General features: G+C 40.0%; 1 protein-coding gene across 3 annotated transcripts in view; it reads right to left on the bottom strand.

Annotated features, from left to right (window-relative positions):
* The window catches only part of INPP4B (inositol polyphosphate-4-phosphatase type II B), a 208,515-nt gene that overhangs the window by 33,265 nt on the left and 152,779 nt on the right, over positions 1–22,471 (bottom strand). For all 3 annotated transcript variants that reach the window (XM_081332718.1, XM_081332720.1, XM_081332719.1), the window contains 4 exons: positions 20,639–20,811; positions 17,947–18,070; positions 15,959–16,076; positions 1,496–1,636 (listed from right to left, as the gene is read on the bottom strand). In XM_081332718.1, coding sequence (XP_081188844.1) covers positions 1,496–1,636; positions 15,959–16,076; positions 17,947–18,070; positions 20,639–20,811 — 556 coding nt within the window. The remainder of the gene's footprint in view (positions 1–1,495; positions 1,637–15,958; positions 16,077–17,946; positions 18,071–20,638; positions 20,812–22,471) is intronic.

Genomic DNA, 22,471 nt, shown 5'->3' with positions numbered 1-22,471 from the left:
AACCTAATCCATCATAGGTCTATTGTATAGACATTATTAATGGTTATTTCTTCAAATGTTCACTATTGTCAATATAATAGAACATACATTATGTGCAATTTTTATTTGTCTATTCAATCAAGAGCTTAGAATCATGCTTTTTGGCTCTGTCCTGCTCTGGAATAGCTTCTCATCAGAAATTTGGATGACTAAATACCTGTGGATCTTTAAAAATTGCTAAGCCTTGGCTTTGTTACCAAATTTTTGGGGAAAGGCTGTTACAATTCTCCCTCTGAATGAATAAGTGTTGATTTTTTTAAAAAAAAAATTTGTTTGATTTCTGGTGGTATTATGTGTATCTTAACAGTTTATAGTATTTTTGGTTTAAATTTTTGATTATAAAGTATTTGTTTTAACTATAAGCGTGGAATGGCAAGTTATACCATACAGAAGAAGTTAATTGGAATGGCCTACAAGCTCTCTATATTTTTTTTTATTATTTTTTAAATCCCATTTATATCCTGCCCTTCTCCGAAGACTCAGGGCGGCTTACAATTTAAGCACAAAACAATGTGCTTAGCAATAGCCTTCATTCTATGTATATGCCTGCTTATTAGGGCTTTTGCCCCCCCCAAGCGGCATTATTACAAAGTCAGCTTATTGCCCCCAACAATCTGGGTCCTCATTTTACCTACCTCGGAAGGATGGAAGGCTGAGTCAACCTTGAGCCTGGTGGGATGCAAACCTGCACTAATTGCAGGCAGCTGGTGTTACTTAAGGAGGCATTAGCCCACTGCTCCACCAAGGCTCCTTAGCTGAAGATGTCAACATTTATTTGGAACTAAAAATTGGAAAATCTGTTCAGATACACCGTAGCTGACTAACCAGTTTCTGAGACACAAAGAAGAACTGTTAGGCCCAGACCTGCTGTTCAGAGAGAATATTAAGATGGTAATTTTTTCTCTTTCAAATGACCTTGATTACTCCAGTCATAAACATGCACCAAAGTTCCTGACAACAAGGATGTACCTTTCATAGGATGGGATGTTCTGAAAAATGAAATGGTGCCTGTACAACTATCTAGTCAGTGGTTTCCTGCTAGAGATGGATAAATATTTAGTTTGCTTTATTCAAGTTATATTTTTCCAATTGTGTATTTGTGTCACTATTTTAAGGTGTTTATGAATAGAAAATCCCCAATCTGCACTCTTTGTAGCTATTTTCCAGTCTTCATTTCCTAATATATATGATTTTGTTTTTTAAATATGCATAATTTTTGAATATATATATATATTTCTGTGCATTTTTTGCGTTTCAAACTGTATAGTTCCTGTAAAAAAGAAGTGTGATCCAAGCTGCCTATAGATATGAACAGAATGAATTTATCATTTTTCCTTACTTTGCTGTATCTTCTCTAGGTGTTATAACCAATTATTTAATCATCTCATGGGATAGTAACTCTTTGGGAATTTTTTTCTGCTCCTATATAAAACAACACATAACCCTGATGATTTACCTTTCTGCAAGGGTTTGTTGTTCATTGATTCCAACATTAAAGAGGACTGGGTAGACATAGAGCAGTTTCCCATCTTTAATCTCTTGAGGAAGCAACTCAAACATCTTTTCTGGAAGCTTTATTTCTATTACATAATTGTCCCTATGAAAACAAAAAGACAAAACTAAATTTAAGTTGTTTCACTCTTTAAAAATAACTGTATTTTCAGTCTGGTTTACTCCTAGGCTGGTAGACAACAAAATCTATATTTAAAAATGGGATGTTTTCATAAATGAAGAATCTTTTTCAATTAAAAAAGCATATTTGTAAAATCCACCAGGACTCTCAAAATCCCTCAGGGAGAAATCCAGAAGAGTTGGAAGTTGCAATGTTGATTATACTGACATTTTTAATAATTTCAATAGAGAAATTTGCAATGGAGTATCTGTTATTTCTTATGCAGACAGAAAAGAGCTTTGAGATAGAACATTTATAGTTAATAATCTTAAAGGCTTAAAGGCGACAAATTAAAAACAGAACATACAAACATCCAATACAGAAGAACTAAAGCCTAGCCCAGCTTATTCTTATCCAAATCATTTCATTTTTAGATGGACTCATCTACTGCTCCGGCCCAATTCTCAGGCAAAAGCTAGGTTTTGAGGGATTTGCAAAATCCAAAAGGATCAGGGCTATTCTTAACTTGGAGGAAATGCTTTTCCAAGCAGACCAGTATGTTTTTTTCCACTTAATGACTTTTACTGTTTCATCAATGTCTAAAATACAAAGAAAAATAAAAATAGGAAATTAAGGGAGGAAAAAGAGAGGGGGAAAGAAAATATGAGATATACAAAGGAAGAAAGAAAAAAAGTGTTGACTTCTGACTCTTTTTAGCACAGTACAAGATAACAACATTCCAGCATCAACTTTTTACTTTTACACATTAATATATAACTAGTCCTTTCTATAACAACAAATCTACATACTTGGCAAAACCAAAGTCAAGGTTTCATTTTTTTCCTACTCTCAGTCCTGAGATGGCCTCTAGATAGAAAAGCAGCAAGACTCCCAACTGATCCCGCAAACCAATCTCAGAAAAAGTCTCACTTCCAGAAGCTTGGAGAGAGTAGCCGGCGAAGGCTAATAGAAATTCCTGAACGACAACTGCCACTTCGCCTTGGTTGGTACCAGCAGGACACATTTTTGGTTATGTCATATGTATTGCTCATTTTACAAGCCTTTTTAAATGCTAACTATTTCACATATTCTTTATTAAACTCAATCAGAATTAATCACAACCATATATTTCTATATATTTGATGTTGCAGTTCCTTCCATAAACAATAATAAATATTTTAATATTTGGAACATAATTGCCTAAAACACCAGTGATCCTTCTGAAACTGACCATCTACAATCTTTTTCTTTCTTTAGGACATCAGGGTTGAGAATAAGGTATCAGAAGCAGATGCAGCATTTAAAAGTGGAATAGATAAAAGAAAATAGTGACAAAAAAGAAAACTTGGCAATATATCAAGTGTTCACAAACATTTGACCATTTTCTTACTGCTTTATTGAATATGAATCTTTCCAAAGCCGGATTATTTTCTTGACAACCCCTCACAAATAAAGATCCATAATTCTTTATGCTCTATATTTATTTATTGGTTAGATTTAACAATTAACTATTAATAAATATAGAATCCCCTTCATGAATTGAGGCCTTTGAACTCTGGTGCTGGAGAAGACTCCTGCGAGTCCCTTGGACTGCAAGGCGATCAAACCGGTCAGTCCTAGAGGAGATCAACACTGACTGCTCTTTAGAAGGCCAGATCCTGAAGCTAAAACTCAAATACTTTGGCCACCTAATGAGAAGGAAGGACTCACTGGAGAAGAGCCTAATGCTGGGAAAGATTGAGGGCAATAGAAGAAGGGGACGACAGAGAATGAGGTGGCTGGATGGAGTTACTGAAGCAGTAGGCGTGAGCTTAAATGGACTCCAGAAGATGGTAGAGGACAGGAAGGCCTGGAGCAACGCTGTCCATAGGGTCGCGATGGCTCGGACACGACTTCGCAACTAACAACAACAAATATAGAAAATGCTTATTTGTTAGATTCTAAAGATAGACACCAGAAAAAAATGTACCACTTTATATATAGTATTGTTGTACAGGCATGCTAACTCTTTTGTAGATTTCATATCAAAATGTAATTATAGGGAAAATCCAAACTGTAAACATTTGTGTTTTAGAGAATGTCACATCAAGGAGACAACAATAAAGCTATTAGAACTTTACTGAAGTGTCTAGAATAATTATTTCCAGACTGTTAATAGTTCCATATTGCAAAGAAAGTTTCCTGTTACATACAAGACAGCTTGGTTTCTCTAATGAATGAGGAGAGAGAAATGGGTAGTGCAATCTTATTGGCACTTCTGAATCTCTTGCCAGCTTTTGATACCATTTGACATGATAACTTTCAGGAGCACTTAAGGGAGCTTGTTATGTATTGGGCTTAATTGGAACACCACATGGTAAGCTGGAGCTAGCTAACGGCTCCCAGCAACTCAGACACCCCATCTCCAGTGCTGCTATTGGCTGCCCCTAGGCGGCAATGGGTTGCTCTAAACCTATTGGCTGCCGCCTAGGGGCCAGGCTATAAATTGCTGCAGGCTGCAGCTCAGTTCCTCAGTTCAGATCCTGCAAGCAAATAAACATGACCATTGCTGAACTCACTCGCCTCGTCTTCATTCCTGCACAATGAACTCACTACACAACACTGGCGATGAGGGTGGGATCCTGCTTCTCTGAAGGAGCTGAAAGTCACTAGGGGAAGAGGCAGCGCATGCCTGGAGGGAAAGCATTCCCCCCCTACAGTCGGCTAGCCAGACACGCTAGCGACCAAGCGCTCAGTGGAACAGTCCCTGAGCAACAGAAGAGAAGGATCAGAAGACGCAGGAACCAGCTGCGAAGACAAGAAGAATGCCCAAAGTCGGAAGGCTGTGAGAGTTTGATATCAAGCGACCAGAAGGATGGCCATCGTACCTGTCCTAGGTCAAAAACTACTTTCGGGCAAAGCAGGTTGCAGAGGATGGACAGAAGGCCGCCATGCTGCTCTGTGTGTCCAGCTCAGCAACATTCGATCTGGCTGAAAACCTGTTTGTACCAACACCGCTGGAATCAGTCTCCTACACTGATCTAAAGAAGAAGCTCGGAGAACATTTCCAACCGAAGATCTCGGTGATTGCTTGGTGCTATGCCTTCGAGCAACGAATGCAGCAGCCCGGTGAGACCGCATCGGAGTATATCATGGCCTTGAGGCATACTGCACGCCTGTGTAAATTTTAGACGTTGAAGAGTGACTTTAAGACCGGCTCGTCTGCGGCCTACGAAATCGAGAGCTGCAGCAAAAACTTTTTGCTAGAGCAAACCTGTCGTTCACTGAAGCCCAGGACGAAGTCATGGCAGACGAAGCCGCTGGGGGAGCCATTTAAACAATCTGGCCTGCCAAAACAACACATCGCGAAGTAGCCGTCCACCATGAGGACGCCGAACGCACCGAGGAATCAGAAGAAGATGCCGAAGTCGACAAGCTGCACAGACAGCCCGACACACAGCACCGTAGCAGCAAGCAACAAGAGACTCCTTACAAGGCAGATCTCTTACCTAGATGTCCAGGTTGTGGCAGTCGCCACCAACGCGTGGACTGCAGGTTCTGGTCAGCCACGTGCCGGGCCTGTGGCAAAACTGGCCACATCCCAGCAGTAAGCAGAGCTCGCCAGAGGGACCGGCCATCGAAGCGGCAGTCGGAAGATCTGACCAGGAGAGGTACCGTGGCCATTCAGTGTGGGATTTTGTGCAAGCTGCAGAAGTGTCTGTCGTACCGGAGCCCGACGCCCCCTCAGACACAAATTTAAACTTCAGGAGGAGCTACAAGGCGTCCCCTGTAAAATGGAGTTGGACACAGGCTCAGCCGTTTCCATCATTTCTCTAGAAACATTTAATTTCGTGTGCAGCCGCAGTAGAAAATGGGCCAAGCTAAGTCCCTCCGACATAATTTTAACAGATTTTCAAAACGCTAAAGTCACAGTCAAGGGTGAAGCTACCTTGGCCGTTAAATTTAAAGGATTTTATGGGCACCTGGATGTGTAGTAGTAGGGGGCCAGAGAACGAGTCTAATAGGACTCAATTGGTTTGATGCATTAGGCATCCAAGTAACCGATATCAACCGGACACAAGTCACAAGTCTAGCGTCAGTTTGCGAGGACTTCACAGATGTATTTGATTCAGCCCTAGGAACTTACACAGGCCCGCCTATAACATTCAAGCTAGACCCCAACGTGGCCTCCATTAGAATTAAGCCTAGAAGGGTTCCCTTTGCCCTCAAACATAAAATTGACACAGAAATAGACAAACTTGTAGATGCAACCAGTAGATGCTGGGGAGTGGGAAACTCCTATAGTAACACCACTTAAGGCAGACATGTCAAACACAAGGCCCACGGGCCACAAACGGCCCGCCACATGATTGAATCCGGCCCGCACAACTCTCCCAGAAATTACAAAGGTCCGGCCCCCACCACCTTGGCGCCGGCCCGGCTGAGCACTTGCTCAGTAGGAGGCAAGTGCACGTGGGCTGGTGGAACCCAGCACCATTTGCATCTCATTAGTCTCCTGTGGCTCCAAAAAAAAGTGGAGGAGGAGGAGGTAGGAGGTAAGAGGGAGTGAGGTGGGACGCGGGGGGGGGAGGACGAGCAACACCCAGCCGGTGAGGGGGAGAGATGCCCAGGCAGGAAGGCAGACTTGAGGTAGCCGGAGAAAGAGCCACAGATGGCTCCTCTGCCGGGCTTCTTTCGCACACGGGCTCCTTTGCCGGGTGCTGCTGAGAGTGAGCAGAGGCACCCGACCCGGATCCTGCAAGGCCCGGCTGAGATGCGCCCCCAGCAGCGGAGCCGCTCCGGTTTCTCTGCGCCCCCAGCAGCACCAAGCAAAGTAGCTCGCACGAGAAACAGGCCCGGCAGAGGAGCCTGTGCATGAAAGAAGCCCGGCAGAGGAGCTGGAGCGGCTCCGCTGCTGGGGGCGCATCTCGGCCAGGCCTTGCAGGATACGGGCGGGGCGCCTCTGCTTGCCGCTCCGGCTCCTCTGCCGGGCTTCTTTCACGTGCGAGCTACTTTGCCGGCCGCTGCTGAGGGCGAGCAGAGGCACCCGGCCCGGATCCTGCAAGGCCCCGGCCGAGACGTGCCCCCAGCAGCGTAGCCACTCCGGCTCCTCTGCCAGGCTTCTTTTGTGTGCGAGCTACTTTGCCTGAGGCTGCTGGGGGCACGTCTCGGCTGGGGCCTTGCAGGATCCAGGCCAGGCATCTTTGCTCGCTGCTCCGGCTCCTCTGCCGGGCTTGTTTCGCGTGCGAGCTACTTTGCCGGCCGCTGCTGAGGGAAGATCTCTGGAGAGGAGCATAAGGTGGCAGGGACGCTGCATGAGGGAAGGCTGCTCCAACAAGCCAGCATCCTTACCACATGAGTGGAAATGGGGAATCCCTTTCAAGAAGGGCCAGCCTCCCTCATGCAGGACTGGGAAGTGCTGCTCCCTGCCTCCTCTTGCTCTCCAGAGATCTGTCAAGGCAGAAGAAGGAACACAAACACACACACTCTCTCTCTCTCTCTCCAAGCTTGGAGACTAGGAGGCTATCTACATCTGAGCTAACAAACTACCAATCATGCCTGGGCTTGGGAAGAAGGCCCTTTCCATCCTCTGCACATGCTTGGCTGCAGATGTTTGGGGAGGTGAAGAGCTTGTGGGGCAATGAGATGTCCCCACATCAAATTAGCTGGTGCAACTTGTTCTCTCCTGACCCAGGCATTTCGAGTAAGCTGCGCTAGGTGAGCAGCATTGAGCTGGCCACGCCCACTTGGTCACGCCCACCTGGCCATGCCCACCCGGCCCCCTGAGGGCAACCATAACGCTGATGTGGCCCTCAGTGAAATTGAGTTTGACACCCCTGACTTAAGGCCAACGGAGAAATTAGAATATGCGCAGACTACAAATGCACAATTAACAAGGCCCTTAAGCAACACGCATACCCTGTCCCAGTGGTGAGCCACATCTTGGCATCTTTGCAAGGGGGCACCATTTTCGCAAAGTTAGACTTGGCACAGGCCTATCAGCAACTGCCGGTTGATGAGGCCACAGCCGTGGCTCAGATGATCGTGACTCACAGGGGGGCTTTCAAAGTGAAGCGATTGAAATTTGGGGTTAGTGTTGCATCAGGCATTTTTCAGGGAATCATGGAACGCATGCTTAAAGGCATCCCGGGTGTTTGCCCTTATTTTGATGATGTGCTTATTGCTGGAGAATCCACAGAGGTGTTAGCTAGCAGGCTCAGAGCTGTCCTACAGAGGCTGCGTGAAGTAGGCCTCAAATTAAAGAGTAAATGTAGTATTGGGGTTTCTTCAACGAAATTTTTGGGGTTTCGCATTGATGCTAACGGCATTCACCCAGCTGAATCCAAAGTGAAGGCCATTCAAATGGCACCTAGCCCTAAATCCAAAGGAGAGCTACAAGCATTCTTGGGCCTCCTCAACTTCTACCATGCATTCCTGCCTAAAAAGGCCGCATTGGCAGAGCCCCTTCACAGGCTTTTAGATAAAAAAGTTTCATGGAAATGGACCAGCATTCATGAAAAAAGTTTCCAAGACCAAAAGGCACTTTTGTCGGTTAAATCTCCTGCCACTCATTTTAGGGAGCCTAAACCAGTCTGTTTAGCATGTGATGCATCCCCTTATGGGGTGGGGGCGGTCTTGAGTCATTTAGAGAAGGATGGAACATAAGTTCCTATTGCATTTTATTCAGGGACACTGTCTTCTGCTGAGCGTAATTACGCTCAAAATGAAAGAGGCCTTAGCCATTGTAGCAGGAGTTAAAAAATTCCATTACTTATATGGCAGGGACTTCACAGTCTTCACAGACCACAAACCACTACTGGGACTCTTTACAACAGACAAACAAACACCCCACATACTTTCCCCAAGAATGTTGAGATGGTCTATTTTTCTATCAGCCTACACGTTTAAGCTGGTTCACAAACCCGGCAAAGAAATGGGCCATGCTGATGGCCTAAGCAGACTCCCACTGCCACTAATTGAACCAGATCCGGCCCCAGCGGCCAGAATTCTGTCCATTCAGGACTTGCCAAAATTTCCCCTCCACGCAGGGGACATAGCTGCAGAAACAGCAGCTATGACACTAAGACACTAAGTAGAGTGCTTTCATGGGTGCACACAGGGTGGTTGGATAAAAGCCCAGGCTCTGAATTCCAGAGTTACTTTGCAAGGAGACATGAGCTATCAGCTCACAAGGGTTGTCTCCTATGGGGCAACAGGGTCATAGTTCCCACTTCACTGAGAGATAGAGTTTTACAGTCACTACATGAAGACCATCCAGGTATTGTCCGTATGAAAGCTTTAGCTAGAAGCTACCTAGGGTGGCCAGGTTTAGACAAAGCCATTGAGGCACAAGTGTATGGATGTTATACAGTACATGCCAGCAATCAAGGCCTGAAATGCCGCACGCTCCAGTTCACAGGTGGGAGCAAATGCACACTCCCTGGTCTAGAATTCACATAGATTTTGCTGGGCCCTTTCAGGGACAGCTCTTCCTTATAGTGGTAGATAGCCACTCCAAATGGCTTGAAGTAATTCCAGTTGCAAATATGACTACTGCTAGGACCATCCAGGTGCTTAGAAAACTCTTTGCCACACATGGGTTGCCAGATGTCTTAGTATCAGATGATGGGGCCCAATTCACTGCTGCTGAATTTCAGGCTTTCCTGAGAGCAAATCTCATCAGACACGCAACGTCTGCCCCATTTCATCCGTCCAGTAACTGTCAAGCTGAACGTATGGTAAGGACCACAAAGGAGTCACTAAAACGCATAGTGACTGTGGACTGGCATCACAGATTGGCAGATTTTTTACTTTGCCAGCATTCCACGCCCTGCACTGTTACTGGAAAAAGCCCAGCAGAACTATGTTGGGGGAGACGCCTGATCACGAAACTGCACAGGTTGCATCCAGATAGAGTGGCAGCAGAAGCCTCTTGACCAAAACCCCCAAGGGGGCTGCAAGTGGGTGATGGGGTGTGGGCTAGAAACTATGGGCATGGGAATCTGTGGGTTCCTGGAAAAATTACTAAATCATCTGGTCCCCTCTCTTACGAAGTGGGGCTGGAGGGAGGGTGAGTTGTCAGACGCCACGTTGATCAACTCAGAAAGCAGTTTCCAGAATGGCCACTAAGCGAGGACTGCATCCTAAGTCCCTCCCAAGGGTTCCAAACTGACAACCAGCCCAGCCCATGCATAGACTCTGAAGACTTTCACTACACAAGCAATGAGGAGTTGGCCGTAGAGGGGGGGGGAGTCTGGAAGTGCAACATGGGTCCCCTGATGGAGCAAGCCAACCTGACTTTCACAACCACTGTGCCAACTCTGCTGAACAATCTGACTCTGGGGTGGGCCAACCTGGAGAGGCCAGGCAGAGAACACCAAATCCTTCTGGCTCAAGTGCATCAAAGGACACTGGTCTGCCTGGCCCGGTGGGTAAGCTGATAGACCAGAAAGTGACTGAACCCCTGAGGCGTTCCACAAGGGCAAGCAATCCTCCTGCTTATTTAGCAGATTATATAGTAAAATAAAGGAACTATAATGTTGTATGTACTTGTGATAATTGTTGACTATGAGACTGTACTAAAACAATGATGGAGCTATAATGTTGTTAACTGTCTTATTGTACTGTATTGGGCTTAATTGTAACACCACATGGTAAGCTGGAGGTAGCTAACGGCTCCCAGCAACTCAGACACCCCGTCTCCAGTGCTGCTATTGGCTGCCCCTAGGCGGCAATGGGTTACTTTAAACCTATTGGCTGCTGCCTAGGGGCCAGGCTATAAATTGCTGCAGGGTGCAGCTCAGTTCCTCAGTTCAGATCCTGCAAACAAATAAACATGACCATTGCTGAACTCACTCGCCTCGTCTTCATTCCTGCGCAATGAACTCACTACACAACAGAGCTGTAGTTTGGAATCACTGTTTTACTTATATTGCTTCACTCATTTTGTCATTAACACCCTTACTCTTCACTTTGTCATTAATAACCTTATGTTACTTAGCCATATTTCCCCTTTCTTGTGAACTTGGACAATTCTAGAACCTCTGAATGTCTTCAAATTATAGAGAGTGAATATGGAGGAATAAGCTAACTATTAGTGTCAACAAAATAGAATTGTTTCAGTCCAAAGAATGAATTTCAGGGTTTGGAAGATTTGCAGCCTGTTTTAACAAACAGATTTGCAGTCTATGTGACTTTGTGGATTCAACATTGTACAGCGTAGTGTATAGCCCCAAAATATCTGCAGCAAGATTGGGTGATTTTGGTAATAAATCAAGGATATCCCTACTTAGAGACAAAATAGTTGGCTTGGTGACTTTATATGGTAATTGCATTATCATAAAATGCTCTGTGGATCAATCCTTGAAGATAGTCCAAACATTGTTCAGAATGAGGCAGCATTTGTAACTGATAATATTTTCAGAGATTCAACATAACCAGTATTGAAACAGCTTCACTAATTGCTGGTTGCTGGACCTAATTTAAGAAATTCACATAAAAAACCTTTCCTTGCTTAGCTCCAAGCTATTTATAGGATCATCTACTCCTGCATATTCATTTTGTACTCTTAGATTGTAAATGAGGTGCCTGCTGGATGTGTTTGACATTACCAATTAACTTTGCTTTTCCCGTGATACATTCCATGTTGTTGAACTCAGTATAGATTATGCCTTGTTACATTTTAAAAGGGACTACATCTATATTTATTAACTCAGCTCTTTTAACAATTTACTTTTTGAATATTAAGCATTGGCCAATTTATTTTTTGGTATTTAAGATTTCTTGTTTTTATTATTATTGGCTTATTATGTTTTTGTAAGCTACCTACTGCAGACCCATTAAAGGAATGGGTACCATATAAGTGTTTTAAATAAAAAGGAGTAAAGGTCACAAATGATTTTGAAAAGGGATAGCTGAGGGTTCATACTATATCATATATCAAAATATTTTCTACCTATTGCCTGAATTAACAGCCTAGTATTATCAATCCCCTGATAGTTCCATAAATCCAGCCTGAAGGCTCCAAGCCAACAAAGCAATTAATGTTTTAGTATCCACATTTATAAAACAAATTGGTCTGTAATTCAGAACCCTTATCCGGCTTAGAAAAAAATATTAGATAAGCTCAGTAAATAAATAAGTTAAGTTAAAATGCCTCTAATAAAATATTAAAATATTATATAGTGCTTCTACTAATCACTGGAGCTACCATCACATTGTTTAGAGTACTGTTAGTCCTCGACCAACAACCACAATCGATCCCGAAATTTTGGTTCCTAAGCAAGATGAAATTGTTAAGTGAATTTTGCCCCATTTTTGATCTTTCTTGCCAGTCGTTAAGTGAATCACTTCAGTTATTAAATTAGTAACATGGCTGTTAAGTGAATCTGGCTTTCTCATTGACTTTGCTTGTCAGAAAATTGCAAAAGCTGATCACATGACCCCTGGACATTACAACTATCACAAATGCATGCCAGTTGCCAAGCGTCCAAATTTTGATCACATAATTATGGGGCACTGCAATGATTCTAAGTGTGGTAAATGGTCATAAGTCATTATTTCAGTTCATTGTAACTTTGAATGGTCATTAAATGAATGACTATAAGTCAAGGATTGTATGCAGAATCAAATATAGTGAGATGAAAAACTAAAAGTAAAAATTATGAGAAAAAAGGTTGCTCCCTCCTACAAACTTAGAAAAGGTAAAATGTAGGTGCCAAGGGAATAATTATTGTTAAAATCCTTGTTTCTAAAAAAATCAAATATAGAAAAAAAATTCTGTTGTATGTCTGCAAAATACTATAATAAACAGAAAGATATCCAGCACTATAGAAAGCACAAGGTTGCAATGTGTCTACACTCTATAAATAATTTAGAAAAACATTTTAGGGATGTATTAGCATATGTATGAGCTAGTGTCCATTTATAGAACACAGGAAAGAAATTATAAACAAATGTATAAACAAACATGTTTACTTCCTTGAGGGCACCTAGAGCCCAGTGCAGTAATATATTTTATATAACTTCAGAAACTGAAACGAGTTTCAAATTATTTTGAATACAAAGAAGACAATAGAAAAATGAAGTCAGTATTTCAAATTTCTCTTTACTTGCCAAGAAACCAGACCTTGAAAACACTCAGATTACTGATTTTAAAGTCCCACTTTCTCATAAAAGCACTTTGATTATTTTCATTTGAAAATCTAAGAAATCATCAGATGGTCTGTAAATTATAGGCTCCAGAACTAGGCAGTGATAATGGGATTTTTAAATACCATTTCCTATTAGTACTGATCAGATCATCTGGTAATATCTAGTATCAGATTTTTTTTATGACTGAGATTAATTAATTTTTATTTTTTTGCAGAAATTCCAGGACACTCAGAATTTCCTAATTTGAATTATGAATACAATTGCAACACTTATTGCAACCAGTAAAAGTATAATTTTTCTGCCATCGCTTTATAGATGCACCAATACAGTTCATCTGTTATCCAGTGTTTGTGTAAACAAAGAAACTTTAATTGTAAAAATTTGGCAATTTCAAGGTTGTAAGAAGTTCCTCATTATTATTATTTTCATTATTATTATACTCTACTTCACCAAACATATTTTCCACATACAGTAGGAAACAGAAATTGAAGGCAAGGAAGGAAAGAAACATAAACTTAAAACCAAACAAAAAAGCCAAAAGTCTTTTCTCTCCCTACATCTTTTCAGCATTAACTTATGTTTATTTCCCTGCCTCTTTCCATAGGAAGTATGTGGTAGCATCTACAGTAGAGGTCCCCAACCTTTTGGGCACCAGGGACCAGTTCTGTGGAGAAAGGATTTTCCACAGACCGGTTTTGTATACTGCCTGCATCCCACGGTTGGGGTTTCACTTGTTTGGGCAGACCAGTTGCTGGCATGATGCGGCCCGGTACTGGCCCACAGACTAGAAATTGGGGAGCCCCGATCCACAGTATTATAGTTATCTTTAAACATTTAAATTCTGCTAGATTTGGATCTGATGACCAGGAAATGAGCAGTGGTCTCTGGCTGATAGGGAAATTAAAAAAAAATCTCCTGAGAAGATTTGACAAACTATTTCCACAATGCTACCTAAAAAACTTTATGGACATATTCATATAGACATCAAAAGTCACACTCAGTTTGAACAAACTTTCTATCCAAACCCAGGTTTTTTGTTTTTTTTGGTCATAGAACACTCAGAACGGCACCTTTTTTGGATGGAACCTTGTAGGGATGCAAGGCTGGTTGTATGACATGTGTGAGTTCCGGCACCTTTTTCTTTTACAAAAAAAGCACTGTCCAAACCTATTTAGCTGTAACTATACAGCATTCTGAATGTGCACTGCTGCTAATGTTCTTGTAATTCTATTTCTTTTGTACTTCTTAATGCCCTGTACTGTGTATCTGTGGAAATGGATGTGTGCTGCAAAGCAGAATTGGTTCTTTTACATCTGGAAAACATTGTGTAATGCTGAGTCAGTCTGCAAAATTGAGAGTAAGAGTAGGACATAGAAATGAAGGGTAATGGGAAGAATGGTAATGATGGCTGTGGAAGAAAGGGGATTTGGGAAACAGTGAGGAACAGTAGCCTGCAGGGAATTCCTGGAAGCATCTGACTTTTACTTTTCCCTTAGCTTTATAGACTCCATGATCCCATGAGCAGAGAAGAGAAAAAAGGGCATTATGATATAAAGACGGCTATACTGAATGAATGAATGAATGAATGAATGAATGAAATTATCTTGCATAAATTGCAAAATGCACTGAGATCCAAAGTGGAGAGATAAAGAGACAGAAGTATAGCATGTACTTGGGAGGAAAGAAAGTGGAAATTTCTTAACCCGGAGCTGTGTTTTTCTTTTCCTTTCTGTTTATGCACTGGAGGACTGCTGCTTTGATCAAGAGCCTAATTTAGGTTTTATTTTATAGTTTGGCATGCCATGGTTTCACCAGTGTCCAGCTATGACCAGTACCATTTTCTCAAGATGGAATGCTGGCTAGATACTCGCATTATGATTTTTAGGCCTACGTCTTGTGCAAACAAAGCTTCAGCCCTGTGAGAACTCAATTTAGTCTCTGTGGAAAAGCCATGTATGAGAATAAGTTCTAGTAGTAATCTGTGTTGTGAGGCATCAAGCTTCCACATGCAGAGTCCTGCATGGGTTGTGCATGCAAAGCTAAATTGCTGCCAGAACGTGTTCCTGCTGGGATTGAGTTCTAGCAGGACTCTAACTTATGTACAGGGAATATAAATGGGAGAGGAAACTCCCGTAATGCTACCTCATTCACTGGAACAAAGGGAAATAGCTCATTAATTTTATTCATGGAGGGAATCACAAAAAAATCATATATCATTTTAAAAGGTTGTGGCACTGTAGAGTTTGGGAACTCTGTAATATTTAATTGCACTGATGAAATTCTTGCTAGCTACTCTTACAGGAATTTAAATGGGATAAACTGGGATGCAAGACAGTTATGGCTTCCTCAGAAGCAGAACATTTTTAAAAATTAATGAGACTCCACTAACAGAAGGTACCTTGGCACAATTTTTGTGGCAATACTATTTTTCCACACCATGAGATATTTCTTAACAGAAACTTTCTGCACAACATTTTGTACCCTGAGTTGGTAATGATGATAAGCTTATTAAGAACTCTGCTTCTACTTGGCAAATGTGCCTAAAACAATGTCTTGCATAGTGTTTCTTCCTTTGCCATAGAGTCTGAAAATGCAGGAAATTTATTTCTGGCATGCTGTCATATTTTAATTTAGACATTATAGCAACAATATCTCATAAGTTAGGCCCAACAGAAGATTAAGATTAGAAAAATACAGGTAGTCCTCGAGATGTGACTGTAATGGAGCTTGTCCATTACAATCGCATGCCGCAATGGCCATTAAGTAACCTAACAACCCCCCCCCCCCAGTTTGTTTGTGGAGGCTCTGTTTTTTAAGGATCCATCGCTTTGTTGGTGGAGTTTAAGTACTACTTGCTAGGAGAATAGCACAAAGTTGCCATGAAGTCGGCAGCCTCTACAAGAAAACTAAGCTGGCCCTCAAATTGCATTGACTGGACTCTGCTGAGTTTTTGCATACAAAAATAAAGACACCTATTCTCCCCTCTCCCATTTTTGACAATATAAAATTACACAATTAAAATCAAAGGAGTTTTTCTCCTTAATGAGACCTGCAATTTCCTTAAAAGGTGTTCATTCTGATTTCTATCTCTTTCTTAAACATCACATAACTTCCCTTTCAATTTTTTTTTTGCACATCAAATTAACATTTTTTTAAAGAACAGAGAATATGTACCGTCTTCCAGTTATAACAGGCAGTAGGTCATCTGATTTAGTTTCAGTTATTTTAAACATGACTTTTTGCAAGTCTGATATTCCCACAGCCATATCTTCTAGCATCCCAATTTCATCACCTATAATGAAAAAATAATTTTAAATAAAAAACAAAATATACATGACTAGCAACTCTATGTATTACCATGTATTTACAAAAAGCGGTAAAGTTCTTCCCCTTAATTTTTTGCTTATTATGGTTTTCTTTATTTGCACATTAACAACAGGTCTCTAGATATTTATTATATTTTACAACCTCTATTTATATTTCTACTTCCCCACATGCTAGCAATATATTTGGGACATTTATTCACAAAAACAGATGCAAACCTAAATCTAGGTTGACATATTGCACCAAGCCATAAATAAGGTTTGTTTAATTTGGTATGGTATGTTATGTGAACCCACTATGAGCACATTTTGTGAATAAATTCATCTTTTTCCTCATTATTGCATAAAAGCCACCATTCAGGGTTTTAGGATATTACTATATACAACAAGGTAAAATTATATAGCTGCAGTTCTTTTGCTGATGCTGGCTTTCATTTGCATCAAGTTCTTTCCAACAATCTAGGAGACTGTAACACATTGGCAGATCCAAGTAATGGGGCCTTTTGTAATTGACAGATGGAAATTTTGTTTATTCTGATTTGTTACACAGTTAGCCAGATGTTTAGACTGGATTTGGTATTTTTGTCCACCTATTGCATTCTTCCTAAGGATCTGGGATTGACAGATATTGTTTGATGATGTTAAAGGCATCGTTGCAGAATGTAAGCTGTTCCAAGAAAAGTTGATTTTTGCAGTCAATACCAAGTGGTGCTCCAGATTAGGCCCAAGGAGCCCTTTATTATTGGTAGTATATTTGCTTTCTTTTGCCACAGCCATGCTACTTCTATTTGCAAGTCTTTATATTTTGCGATTTTCTCCATTTCTTTCTCTTCTCTTCTGCTCTCCCCAGGTATTGCAATGTCCACTATCTAGACTTTTTTAAACCTTATTTATCAATCACTGTTAAGTGGTGCTGTGTAGCAGATGCTTGTCTATTTGAATTCTAAAGTTCCAGAGCACAGCTCCTTCCTTTTCTATTACTTCATCTATTTTGTCGTCCCACCAGTTCTTGCTTACAAGCAAATAGCATTTCTTGCAGATATTTCAATGCACCATTATTGCTACTTTATCATTCCTTTGTTTAGAATCAGCCTATGGGCTCTTTTTCAGAAGCCAGTTTGGTCTCTTTGGTATTCAATAAATCTTCATGGTGTACTAGATTCAGTGCATCTTCACTCTTTGTTAGATATTCTTCCAATGCACTTTTTTTCTTCTTGAACTGTCTGGTTTAATTGCAACATTCCCCATCCACCTGTTCCTTGGTAAATAGAGTCTCAACATTGTTGTATGGATGAAGGACATGATTCGTTGTCATTATTTTTCTGGTCTTTCTATCCATGGTTTCGAGATCAGCTTGAGTCCAATCCATTATTCCAGTTGTATATCTAATGACTGGAATTGCTCAGGTATTCATTGCTTTGATAGATTTCCACCACTGAGTTTGTACTTTAAGATCTTCTTCCCTCTTTTGATGAGTTCCCTATCAACCTTCTTGACTTCAGTATGCTTGATGTCTAAAGCATAGTTAAGTATTACTAATGATCTGGTTGTAGAGGAAGGAAGAAAACCAACACAACATCATATCACTGACCCCCATTCCCAGAGCCATCTCAGAAGAATATCAAGATTGTTGATATCAAAAGCCACTGAGAAGTCAAGAATGATGGATGTACTACCTCCAACCTGCTCCCAACATTCATGCAAAGAGCCACAGCCAAGTCAATGGTCAGGTAAGAGAAATCTGAGTCCTAAGCAGAAATGTAATTTTAGAAAAAAATCTCAGACTTGACCCGTCATAAATGTCTTATGGATAATGTCTTATCTGAGGTGGATACTTACTATATGTACTGAGAAGTCCTTCATACTGAACAATTAGGCCCACTGTATGAAGTTGCTGGAGGAAGCCTTGATCACATAAACTGGAATGTAACTTGATGATAAATCCACAGACCAATCCAGCAAGCTAGTTTAATGAAAATAACCACACAAATAAATATATTAATTGCTTTAGTCAAAAGTTATAACAACAACAACAACAACTATATAAGTCAAACAGAACCACGGGCTCAGCATATGCTTGCCATACAAATTAGTCTTGAAAGTATATGGCAAGAAAGAGGGTAAGTACTTGGATTTTTATTAATCATAAGCTGTTATCTTCCTGATGTTTACATTCAAAATCATGTCCAGAAATTGCAAATGCAGTTTTATCTTTAACCATAGAAATTCACTGGGTAACTTTGGGTTAATAATTACCACCAGAAGTAGCACAGGTTTGTTATTTGAGGAGTGTTGATGAAGATGGCGGAGAAAAGAGTGCTATGTATGCCAACTGGAACTTTTGGAAAAGGGGCTAAAGTCTAAAAACATATTTCCATCAGGTCATATTAATATGGCTAATGAGGCTTATAATAGATACAATCCAGAGCTTCAGAAGGGATATTAGATGCCAAATCTCATCTTAAAATGTGCATTTTATTTATTTCCTTATAAATACAATTATTTTTATGCCACTTTGATCCGATGTGTAACTTTTTGTTCTTCAACTGATAATTGAAAACCTGCACTTTTTCCAGATTAAAAAACAAAAGCTATAAAAGACACCCTATAGCAGACATAATTTAGCTTTATGTAAATTATGTATACAGATTGGACCTAGAAAGTCAAAGCAACCCTATCAATCAGCCAAGGATCCTATTTCATCATGCTGAGACCCATGGAGCAAACACAAAGGAGCTATTGCTCTAGTACTTATTTTCCTTTTCCTTCAGCTGATATTGGATGATCTCAAAAACATTTATAATTTGTATGTCTTTAACTATGTTGGCCTTCTGAAATGCCTTGGAAAACTCCTGAGCACTGAGCCAAAGCACTGGATGAATTCATTCTTTGAATGAAATATATTTTGGTAGCCTTATTATTTTGTTTTTAAGTATGTCGTATGTTTTGTTATTGGCTCGTCTATTTTCAAGCATAAAATAAAGGAGGGATATAATTCAAACAGACCAATAAGCAAACTTCCAGCAGTTGCTGTTTGTAAGTTCAGTGGCCATAATTAAAGTAATATTGGATCTGATTAGTATATATTCTTGGCAAAAATACTACACAGATTTCTCTATCACATCAACAAGAGCTTAGCTTATGTCTACTCCTCTTTTTGGTTCACTGCTATTCTGTTGTCAAAGACTGTCAGATCTTTCAGTATCAATTTTAATACTTTCCATAGAAATTTTTTCTCATTTAAAAATAATACATTATACAACTAAATGGCTTGGGTCCGGATTATCTTAGGGAACACCTGCTACCGACATTAACTCCCCATCGTCCTGTGCGCACCCACAGGGAGGGCCTTCTTAGGGTACCGCTGGTGAAGGATTGCTGGCGGGTGACTCCCAGAGAGAGGGCCTTCTCTGTGGGTGCGCCTGCCCTTTGGAACCAACTTCCTATGGAACTTAGGACTGCCCCCGACCTCCGTTCATTTCACCGGGACCTAAAAACTTGGCTCTTTGAGCTGTCTGGCCTAGACTGAGGGGTTTTTAATTGGGTTTTAAAGTTTTAACTTTTGGGCTTAAATTTAATTAATTGTTTTAAATTTATTTTAACTTTTGTACTGTATGGTTTTAATTGCCCTGTAAACCGCCCTGAGTCCTATGGGAATAGGGCGGTATATAAGTCAAATAAATAAATAAGTAAGTAAGTAAGTAAATAAATATTATAAAATCATTTTAAACACTTAATGTTATTTTATGATCATTTTTAATATGGACCATTCAATTATAATTGAATGTAATTATTGAAGTGACTTATAATTTTTATAATTCCTTCAGGAGGGCTAACTTGCAGATATTATAGACAAATTATTTCTACATGTGGCTATGTTTTCTAGCAGGGTTGAAGTGTTCAATTTTACTGGAACAATAATGTCCTCTGTAGTTTTCTCTAAGTAACTATCTGTGTGATTTGTTTGTTCACCATTTATTTATTTGGCTTATAAATCATCATTAAAAAAGAAATAAGAAAACTTCTTGAAGTAAATGAACAAGCACTGTTCAATATTGCAGAACATAGCCAGAGAAAGCCATCAAAATGTGAGTGTTGGATTCAGATGGGTTGGCAAAAAAAGAGCATTTGTAATACCATTCTTGTGTCTGAATTCTGAAATATGTAGTAAGCATTCCATATGACTAACACTTTGCCAGTAGAATACTCTTCCAATGAGTATAGCTCAGAAGCAGGCACTCAGGGTTATATCTTTTAGTACTATCAATGAACAGTGAACTATCAATGGAGAGCAGAAGGAACATGTCATTGAACAGACTGAACTTTTTGATGTGTTATACTACAATTTTCAAATTTTCCAACAAACTTGCTGACTGAAGATGATGAGTTGTAGTTCAACACAATGATATGAAACCAGGTTGAAGGATGCTCCAGAGTTATGAAGATATTCTTTGTTGTCCTTAAAGTTGGTTCAATGAAAGCTTAATGATTTACATCTATTATTTTTCAATAAAACAAAGAAAACACCTACTGCTTGACTGAAGACTATATCTCTTCTTAGTGTCAACATTAAACACTGTGGCAAACAACATGCAAGCTCCTGAAGCAGAACAAAAGACATTGATTGCTTTGCCCTTGTCACTACTTCTCCAATACAGTCGTTCAGTGTAACTATGAGAGGATACAGTTGTTCATACCAGTCACCTGTAACAAATAAGGAATACTGTCAGTGACCATCAAAGTAGAATTGAAATATATCAGAACATATGTAACTATCATAATTCATTCATGTACATGATTTAAGGTTATGTGCCTGATTATGAGTATGTAGGTTACTATAATCTAAATACATATTCAGAATTTAATTGAGGCCAATTACTTAAATTAACTTCTCTAAGAAAGCAATCTGACACCAAACCCATGGAAGAAAACTCAAAAATTAATTTTATGCCTTTTTAGTTGAGAAAAATATTTCCTATTTGTCAAGTGTAAGTAGCACTAAATATTGGTATTCTTTAGTGATTTCATGTGGATATGGTGTACATGTGACTATCTGAAACTATTTGCATAATTTGGAAATTTAATACTTCTGATATATTTATTTCAGAAAAAAACATGAACGGAATAGATTTCCACAGTCTGGCAATAGCCTTAGAAATTGTTATAATTTTCGTTCCAACATTCATTAAAATAATCACCAAATTTTGCTTTGTAACTATTTTATAAGAATGTGTACCATACTTAATAATATTTTCAGTTCCAAATATATTCCCATTTTTATCCTCAAAGATGAGGAAATAAAGAATAAAACAGAAAATGGTCATCTTTCTTTCTCAGTCCCTTTGCTGGACTGTAAGCACTGTTATTACAGATACTATATTTAACTTGTCATGGAATACTGCACCATTTGTGATGGCATTATCTAATGAGTTTAAAACAAGACCATAAAATGTTCTGTATCTTCCTACTCTATATTGTCAGGTGAACCTCCCCCGGGTGAAAAGGATTAAAAGATTAAATAAGAGTTGAAGCAAAAGAATTCACTCCCATTAAATATTAAAAGCCACTTTGTTACTCACTAGTGCTCCCTCAGTATTTGAAAAATGCATCAGTTTGAAAGGACTTGCTCTGTCTTAATGATATCATCACATATCAAACCATTTTGTCATGCATTCCATGACATATATATCCATGATATATATCATTTTGTCATGCATTCCATCCTCTCACTTAACTCCACTAAATTGCAGTCCATGACTGATCTATTAAGTATTAAATTCACTTCCATTTATTTTCATGATTTCATGTTGTAGCTAGATCTGATTCTGTATAGCTCCAAACCGTCACATCATTTCACGTGACGTCTGCCTATACACAATCTTGTGAGTATTAAAAAAAATGCTAGAATCTTTTTTAGAAAACATAAATGATACAAAATGATACAGCCCAACAATTGCAAAAAACCCCAAAGCAAAACCAATACAAGAGAAATATTACTAACATGATAGAACCAGACAAGTATGTGCGATGGACATGTTGGAGCAATTTGTTAAATACTATCCACTATTACCCCTTCATGGATTACTGCCTTGTCGTGGCGAAGGGGCTTGCGTAATTCAATGAAGCTATGAGCTATGCCGTGCAGGGCCACCCAAGACGGAAAAGTCATAGCAGAAAGTTCTGACAAAACGTGATCCACTGGAGAAGGAAATGGCAACCCACTCCAGTATCTTTGCCATGAAAACCCTATGGACAGTACCAAAAGGCAATACGATATGACGCTAGAAGATGAGCCCCTCAGGTCGGAAGGTGTCCAATATGCTACTGGGGAAGAGCAGAGGGCTAGTACTAGTAGCGCCAGAAA

This window comes from Vipera berus (genome assembly GCF_964194415.1).
Source record: "Vipera berus genome assembly, chromosome: 7".
Classification (NCBI taxonomy): Eukaryota; Metazoa; Chordata; class Lepidosauria; order Squamata; family Viperidae; genus Vipera; species Vipera berus.
The sequence above is the reverse complement of the archived record's forward strand: the minus strand, read 5'-3'. Positions and strand labels throughout refer to the sequence as shown.